This window comes from Octodon degus, unplaced genomic scaffold (assembly GCF_000260255.1).
Source record: "Octodon degus isolate 3935 unplaced genomic scaffold, OctDeg1.0 scaffold00056, whole genome shotgun sequence".
Taxonomy (NCBI): Eukaryota; Metazoa; Chordata; class Mammalia; order Rodentia; family Octodontidae; genus Octodon; species Octodon degus.
The window spans coordinates 5,403,862-5,412,479 of NW_004524632.1; the positions used below are offsets into that span (position 1 = coordinate 5,403,862).

At 60.5% G+C, this 8,618-nt stretch overlaps 1 protein-coding gene across 9 annotated transcripts in view; it reads right to left on the minus strand.

Annotated features, from left to right (window-relative positions):
• Nucleotides 1-243: 243 nt before the first annotated feature.
• Nucleotides 244-8,618, minus strand: part of Cacna1g (calcium voltage-gated channel subunit alpha1 G) — a 59,206-nt gene continuing 50,831 nt past the window's right edge. For 3 of the 9 annotated variants that reach the window (XM_004633611.1, XM_004633609.1, XM_004633604.1), the window contains 8 exons: nt 8,298-8,431; nt 8,026-8,096; nt 7,824-7,902; nt 7,605-7,726; nt 6,930-7,262; nt 3,005-3,182; nt 2,589-2,758; nt 244-1,670 (listed from right to left, as the gene is read on the minus strand). In XM_004633611.1, coding sequence (XP_004633668.1) covers nt 936-1,670; nt 2,589-2,758; nt 3,005-3,182; nt 6,930-7,262; nt 7,605-7,726; nt 7,824-7,902; nt 8,026-8,096; nt 8,298-8,431 — 1,822 coding nt within the window. In that variant the 3' untranslated portion in view covers nt 244-935. Of the gene's footprint in view, nt 1,671-2,588; nt 2,759-3,004; nt 3,183-4,541; nt 4,677-6,210; nt 6,355-6,929; nt 7,263-7,604; nt 7,727-7,823; nt 7,903-8,025; nt 8,097-8,297; nt 8,432-8,618 lie in introns of all 9 variants that reach the window. The other 6 variants (XM_023717900.1, XM_023717899.1, XM_023717898.1 and 3 more) reach the window with 5 other exon arrangements.

Below are 8,618 nucleotides of genomic sequence, written 5' to 3' on the forward strand. Positions count from 1 at the left end.
TATTTGGTTCTCTCTCTCTCTCTCTCTCTCTCTCTCTCTCTCTCTCTCTCTCTCACGCACACGCACGCACACACACACAAGCCCATGTACTCACGCACACACCCTCCTGCACAAACACGTGCACACAGCATCCCTGAACCTTTACACCCCGCCACCCACTCCTGGCCTTCGGGTTCCAGGACCATCTGGTCATACCTAACTCTCCGTCCGTCCCCTTTGCTTTTTTATGCTGGACCGTGACTGACTTTTTATTTTGGAAAATTACTTTATTTTATATAGATATATAGATATGTATGTATGTATATATAAAAAGGCTCCATTTCATTTGTAAAATCTGTTTTTCTTTTTCTCTTCTCTCTCTTTTTCTTAACCCCCCCTACAGAAAACGAGAGAGAATAAGTTACATTACAGTTTCCAAAATGGTTCTTGCTCTCCGCCGAAGGTGGCCCCCGTCGGGGCTGCTCCCGAGGTTTCAGCTTGTGCTTTGTGCAAGAAGAGGGGATATAACTAGACTGGTTATTTTAGGTTAAAATAGCCAAGAGACAGACGCCTTCGCCTCAAAAATATTCTGAGACACATACAAGTGGAAGGAAACAAGTCTCTTCAGTCACAAAATGTCGTACATCCCGCATATACTAGATTCAATTAATTTAATAAAATAGAATATACATAGAGATTCTGCACAAACGTATTGCTTTCTGCCAAGAGCTCCTGGTGTTGGGAACTCGGCCACCGCTGGGCTGTTCTGTGTCTCTCGTCTCTTTGCCTGGAGCCCGAGTCCCCAGGGCTGCGGTGGCGTTGGGTCCTCCGGAGGTCCCGTCTGCAAGTACCTAGGACGCACGTGGAGGCAGGGAGGGCTGCCTCCTTGGTGTCTACGTGGGACTTTTTCAGGAATTGCACCCAGTGGAGAAAGGTGAGTGGGACAAGGGCAGGACTCAAGGGTCCAAGTCGGCCGGGTCAGAGGACAAACCAGAGAGACTCAGCACGTCTTTCTTTGGGGAGGGTGAGGCAGCCATGCTGTCAGGAGGACCAGAGGCCAAGGGATCCTTGGAGTCGCTGGATGGCGCCCTCCTCCGGAGGCAGACGCCAGGGCTAGGTGGGGGCCGAGGGCCTTGACTCTCCGGGGGATCTACGGAGATGCTGGGTGGGCTGAGTTTTTTCTTGGGCCGGCTCCCTGGCCCCCCAAGAGGTTGGCCCCCGAGGCTGGAAGGGTCTGGGCCCAGGCGGGGCTGGGACCCGCTGTCCAAGCAGCTGACTGCGATGGAGTGCCTCCTCTGCTCATCCAGCCAGGACGCAGGCCTGCGCCGGCCGCTCTGGGCTTCCACACTGTAGCATTTCTTCAAGTCTCGTGGGGAGGCGGGCTCCTCCTGGCCACCGATAGCCAGGAGGTGTCCTGAAGCCCAGCTCAGCTCCGTGTCCAGCTCTAGGCTGCTTCTAGTCTCTGGAGGGCCCTCGGCCCGCTGGGGCTCTGGGCTTAGGCAAGGGGCTGGTGGGGGGATGTGTTTGGAGACCTTGCTCAGGCTGCGGAAGTGCTGCTGCACCTGGACACTGGGGCGGCCCCAGAAAGAGGAGGAGCGGGCCAGAGGGGGTGAGGGCCCGCCCACCCTGGACAGCAGGTCTTCCCGGCTTCCCAGGCCCTGCACATCCAAGGAATCCGTCCGTATTGCTGCCTGTACAGGGTGGGCAGAGGGCTAAGTAGAGGACCTCCTGTCCCACATGTGCCATCCCTGTCCCTCCTGTTAAACTGGGGGCTCTACCCCATGCTGCTGCAGGAGACCCTAAGGCTGCTCTTACTGGAAGATGGGGCCATCTGCGGCCTGGTCTCTAGATCCCCCACACCTTGGGTTCTCCCCTGTAACGCAGCACCTGGTGATCTCTGCCCCATGTCAAACCAGTCCCTTCCTCTCCTCTGCTCCTGGCTGCACCCCCACACGTATTATCGACCACTCCAACTTGCTGCTGTGATAAATAATCTGATGGCATGCATGTCTCTACTCTCAGACAGGGATCTCTGAGGTAGTGGCTGTGTCCCCAGAGCCTGGCACCCACAGGCGGCTCAGTGAGAATGTGGGGAACGACTGGGGACTATGCCGCTCCCCAGGTGCACAACTCAGCATGGCGCCTCTGTCAGGCTCCGGCATCAGGGCACACACTGGGGCAGGGGCTCTGGCCATGGCCACAGGTTCAGCAGACAAGCCTCACCTGCTACAGGAGTCTGTCCTCTGTCCCTCTGGGCTCTGGCTGGTGGCCCAGGCTTGGCCGAAAGTAAAGACACATAAGACCTACCCCTGGTCCTGGGCCCAGTTCAAAGTGCGAACAGAGCAGCGGCTCTGGGAAGGGATCCCCGAGGCCTTGCACTACCTCCACCCAGATGTGTGTGGCCTTGGGCACTCACAGCCCCTCTCCAGCCTCCTCAATGAAACAAGGGGAAGGGGGCAAACTCAAGGCGCATACAGGCCACTTCTGCTGGTTTCTGGTCCCTAGAGCTGAGTCTAGCACATCACAAGGGCAGTGTTTGCTGGGAGGAGGAAAGTGTCATGGGGGGGGGGATCACTGGCCAACAGCCCAGCCCTCCCCTTTCTCCTCACCTGGCGTCTGAGGGGCCTCTGGGCCAAAGGGGAGCGGCCAGGTGGGGGCAGTTTAGGGATGGTGCTCCAGGTGGGGGCGCTGTGGGGCTGGAGCATGTGGGGTGCATTCTTCGGAAGCTGTGGGACATAGCTGGTGTCTGTTGGCTGGGAGTGAACGGACAGGATGGAGCCTGTGGGGGGACAGAGAGTGAGGAAAGAGGAGACTTGATCCCTCTTCCCACCCTACCAGGGCCGAGCTGTCACCACCCTGGCTTAAGAGCCACCCCATTCTCACGGTGGGCCCCCTCAGACAGGGGCTCACAGGTAGGAGAGACCTTTCCTGTGGCCTTGAGGACTCCCGTAGGTCAGGGTCGAGCTTGGGCAAGGTTGGGGCCCCTCTGAGTCAGCAAGCTGCCCTGCCTCAGCCCTTCAAGTACCCGATTGGGCTTTGGGAAGCCCCCAGTTCCGGTGTCCTAGGGACTCCTCGGCCGCGCCGCCATCCCGGCACATGTAGCTGTCGTTGGGTAGAGAGTGCGTCCGGCTGACCCCAGACTTCCGCACAGTCAGCAAGTCTGGGCCCAGCGCAATGGGCACCTCTTCGGGGTGGGGCTCCATCTGTAGAAGGAACAGGACAGGGGTGAGGAGGGAGGCTCCTGGGTTGCTGATGGAGGCTGAGTTGGACCAGGGAAAGTAGCCCCCATCCCACCAGGCCCAGGCCCAGTCCCCCCAGGACAAGGTGGTGATGGGCATGATGTGGGGGAGGGGCAGACACATGATGAGCCCTCCTGGAGCAGGAGAAAGGGTGGGGTGGCCCTGCCCCCAGCCCATGCCCCAGGCATCACCTGTGAGCCTCCCAGCGGGGTCAGGGTAGGGGTAAGGAGGCATCCAGAAGGGAGAGCAGCCCCCTCTCCCCAGCTCTACAGTGGTCCCCACGCACTTTCTAACAGCCTCCTGGAGGAGGCTCTGAAGGGAGCCCTGCATCCATGGGGTCACAGCTGCGCCAGGTTCAGACAGCTGAGTGACAGATCATAGTCACAGCCCACTGGAGCCACATAGGGACCCTGGAGGGAAGGGGTGTGTGGCATGGCCTGGATACTACGGACTCCATTCCTTCCTCTGTGGACACAAGGGGTGGAAATGGGCTTGGAGCATAAGTTTCAAAGAAAGGGTGATTGAGCCTTGGGCCCTGCTGCGGGGAGCCCAGGTTTGCTTTTCCCTGGGGCCCCCTCCCCCTTGAACTATCCAGTCCTCATTCTCCTGGACTCAGGGAGGCTGATTAGGGCTGCCCTTGTATAGCCCCAGCAGGCAGGGGCAGCTATGCCAGGAGACAACCTGAGCCCTCTGCTTCCTTCTCCATCCCAGGCTCCACTCAGCCAGCCCCTCAACCCCACCTGGGACCCCCAGCCTGCGGTCAAGGGCCTGCCTGCCCCACCTGGGCCCTGCTCTGACATCAGGCCAGGAGGAGGGGGCTGCTCACAATCAAAAGGAGACGGGACACAAGGACACACAGGCACAGTGACAAAGGAGACAGGAATAGCCCCCAGGTGAAGGAGGGCATGGTGGTGACGGCGGAGGTGTAGTTGCCCCCGCTAGGTGGTGGTGACACTTCATGTGGGGGGTAGGGGGAGGGAGGAGCGAGAGAGGGGAGGGCTGGCCTGCATAGGACTCCAAACACAGAGGCTGGCTCTGCGGCCACTTCTGTTCTGGACTGTCTGTGTCACTCCTGGAGTGACCCTTTCATAATGGCTGCCCCTCCGGGCGGGCAAAGCTTCCATTGCATCTTCTCTAATGTCTTGGTCCCCTGTGGGGGGCCGCGAAAGGCCTCCTGTCAATGAAGACGGGGTGAGGGGGGGCACCGAGAGCCCGAGGGGTGGGCCTCTGGGCAGCAGCTGGTGACAGAGGGAGGAGGACCTGGAGCCTTGCAGCCAGCCCGGCCCGGCCGGCCAGGGGGGCGTGAGGGGCATGTGTATGTACACCGCTCTCCGGGGTACTAAGTAAGAGCGTGTGAGGGTCATCAGGCAAAGAGTCATCCGTCAGAGCTAGAGAGCAGGATGGTTCAGACACAATCTCTGACGTCAGAGATAGAGCTTCCATCTCCGCTAGAGGGATCTAGACGGGAGAGAGACGACCAGGCATGAGACTCAGGGATGGCACCATTCCCCTCTCCGCAAAGCAGGGGTTGGGGAGGCGTCCTTGCCCACGCCCCACCCCTTTCCCAAATAATCACACTGCGCCTCCCCTCACCCGCTGCAACCCCCTGCTCTGATCAGAGTCTGTGGCAGGCACCAAAGAGCAAACAGGGACAAAGCAGAGAGACAGGAGACTCGCTCTAAAGATACCCCAGGCAGCCGAGCAGGCCCCTCCCCCGCGACCACTACCCAGGCAGGGAGCGGAGGAGCTGGGGCTTTGACGCCCATAAAGATGATACCCACAAAAAGAAAAGGGAAAAAGAAAAAGAAAAAGAAAGGCCAGCGAAGCCGTCTCCTCTCCTCTTGGTGCAGACAGGGCGGCGTGGGGGGCGCTGGCGGCTGTTTTCTGCCTATTCTCTCTGCTTCCAAAAGCCTGGCAGGACTTGGCCTGCCCCCAGATCCTGTCTCTCCCCTTACAGGCTCTCCTCCACCTGCTGACAGCCTGCAGCCTTCCCGCCCTCTCAGGCTCGGGTCCTGGGTGGTGCTATCCTTGCGAGACTCCAGTGGGCACGTCAGGGCAGCCACACCATCTGGCCGGCTCCCCTGTGGTAAGGGACTCCGGACTGCTGGGGAAGACGGAACTGGGCTGGCAGCTACCCCTGTCCCCTTCCCACCAGCCCTTCTCTCTCCTGTCACCTTTCCTGTGAGCCTCCTTCAGGACTAGAGGTGAAGGGAAAGGACTCGCTTTCCCGCTGACCCTGCTAGGTCACTGCCAGCCTCAGCCTGGGTCCAATAGAGGCTCGGGCCCTCACCATGTGCCAGTCACGGCCTGTTTTTTGGTTGGGCTAAAGGCTTCCTAGGCGCCTGCTTGCCTGCCCACCCCTCCATCCACAGACTAATCTCTTCCTCTTCAGGTGACACTTGGCAGGTCCTGCAGCACCCACCCCCCATGGAGGGGACCTAGGCCAGGGGAGGAGGCGCCCAGGAAACAGAAGCTGTGGGTACGACGCGGGGTGCCATGGGAAGGGGCTGGGCCAGGCAGTGGGGCGCCAAGGCTCGTTTTGTGATAAGGCCCCAGAATCCATGTCAGGTCCCACGTGGACAGCTCCTGAGAGCGCTTATCATGCCCAGTGGCTTCAAAGCCACCAGAGCACTGGAGGTGGGTGCTGGACACAAGAGAAAAGTAGACTGTGGCTCAAGACACACCTGGTGTGGTTCCCTGCTCCCCCACTGTCCCTAGAAACCCCTAAGGTCCCACTGCCCCCTCCCGTTTACATCCTTTCTCATAAAGCCCCTTCCAAATCCTCCTACACCCCTCTTCTTATCGAAGGGTACTCTGTCCCACACCTTCCACATTGGTTCTGGAGTGGCCTAGATGCCCCCAACTGCCTCCCCCCAATCTCCACCGAGGCCCTGCAGATGCCTTCTCTGCACCCCAGCCTCCCGCAAAGCGCAGCAGAGCATGACACAGCTTGGCATAGTCAGGGGCAGGGGGCACAGCACACGGCAGTAACCTGTGGGTCGGAGCCGCCTGGGCCAGGGGCGGAAGGGAAGGCAGAAGGCTGGCCCCCAGGGCCTGCCAGCTCGTCCATCAGCTTCAGCTCCCCGTCCAGGGAGCCCTGGATCAGCAGGGAGATGGTGTCAAACAGCTGTCCATCCTGGGAGGACCAGCCCATAAGGGGCATCGGGGGGGGGGGCCGGGGTCAGAGGGGCAGTGACGGGAATCGTCATGGCCGGGTTTGACAAGGGCAGAGGGAGGAGGAGGTGACACCCACAGGAATGCGTTCACGCACACACAACCACAGAGAGACGGAAAGGGGAGCGGGTGGGAAGGGAGGGGACATGGGATGGGAAGACGGGGAGGGAGGGAGAGGGAAGGCGATTAAGAGAAAGGATGGAGAGGTGAAGGGAAGGTGGGCAGGATTGAAGGTGGGCAGCACAGAGGTTCAGCAATCGGGCCAGGGTAAGAAAGACAGGAAGAAAACAGGAAACTTAGCCTTGAACGCGAGAGCCAGGAAGGGAGGCCAGAGCAGGCTGGAGGAGTACGGGACCGACGGGCCAGCACGCGTGCGGCTACTTTGCTGAGGGTGGCCCTGCATCTCTGCTGCTAGCCCCTCAGCCGCACAGGATCTGGGGGAGCCCTGGGTTCAGCTGGGCTCCCTGCCCACCCCCCGCTGAGCTGCTGGCCACCCAGCCCACACTGTTGGCTCTCACAGGGGTGCTGCAGGCTCACCGTGGGGTGCTCGAGGGAATGGGCGGTCTTGTACGGGGCCCTGGAGTTGGGGGTATCAGGGCTGTCAGGGCCCTGGACCCCGGGCCAGAGGAAGGGACTCCCAAGCGGTGAGTGGGGCTGCGGGCTGAGCGTCTTCATCTCTAGCTCCAGCTCCGCCTCCAGCTCGGCCTCCTCCTTGGCCTCCTTGTTGCTCTCTTCCAGGTGCTTCATGAGCACGGCGATCACCACGTTGACCAGCACAAACTGGGCTGTGAGCACGAAGGACACGAAGTAGATGGGCGAGATGACAGTGTTGTAGCAGGTGGACTCCTGGTCACAGTCCCGGAGGGTGTCCTGGGGAGGCAGGACAGAGGCATGAGGCCAGGAGGCCGGCAGACGGAGCTGTCGTGAAAAACCAGGCCATCGGTGTCACAGTATATTGAGGGGGGAGACGGAGAAGGGGAGGAGTGAGCCACAGTATCCTAGGGACAGACGACATCAGCTGCAGCCTGGGGACATGTGATTCAGGGCAGGTTCTGGGGAGAGGGAGTTCCAGAGCATTCTGGACAGGGGACAGAAGGGCACATGCTTTCATCCACAGCCAATTCATCTTCCCAAGCATCTTGGCTGCGAGTGGGCCACTTCCTTGGTGCCTGAGCCAGCCCGGGGAGGCCTAGGATTGGAGCAGGGCCTCACCTTCATGATGCCATTCCAGTTGTCGCCTGTGGAGACGCGGAAGAGGGTCAGGAAGGCCATGCCAAAGTTCCGGAAGGTGGCATGCCGGCCCAGGCCCTCGCAGGGGTGCGTCTCGTCACACTCTGGGAGAGGAGAGAGGGAGAAGAGAGGCTCGCATGAGTTCAGGAGCCCCTCAGCCTCCAGTCCCAGCCCATCCGCCCCCTCCCGACCCCAGCTCACCCAGGTCTCCAAAGAGCTCCACACCCAGAGCTGCAAAGATGAAAAATAACAGCACGAAGAGAAGGCCCAGGTTCCCTACCTGCAAGAGAGGGAAAGAGACAGAAACAGTGCCGCTCATCTTCTGGGTCCCAGCTTACCCAAGCCCTGTGTGCCTGTGCAGACTGCTGCCCCCTCGCCAAGAGGACACACCCCTTCCAGCTACCTGGGGCAGAGCCTGCATCACCGTGTCGAGCAGTGCCCGCATGCCCACGGCCATCTTCAACAGCTTCAGCACTGCAGAACAGAACAGGTCAGGAGCTGGCCCCTTGGAGGCTCTGGTCACCCAGCAGGTGGAGCCAGGCAGGGCTGGGTCGGGGCTGGTGAGACACTCAAAAAGCCAGCCAGTCTAGACCCACACCAGCCCCAGCCCTTCTCCTGGGTGCTTGCTGCGGCCTCTGGGAAGGCAGAAGGAAGCGGACTGACAGTGGGACCAACCTCGGGCAATGCGCAGCACCCTCATGATGCGGATGATGGTGGGGTTGATGGGCAGGGAGGCGTTGACTTCGATCTCCTCCAGCGTGATGCCCATGATGGACAGCAGCACGATGGCGAGGTCTAGCTGGTTCCACCTGGAAAGCCGGGGACACAGCTCCCTGAGTGGGGGTGGGGGAGGGGGCGCAGAAAGACCTGGCCGGAAAGGAGGGCAGAGGTCGGCTGGTACAGCCTCCCAAGCTGCAGAGAAGGGATGTGGCTCAGCCAGGCGCACACATCCAGCTGGTGGCACAGGCAGGCAAGACCAGACCTCAGCCCTTGGGT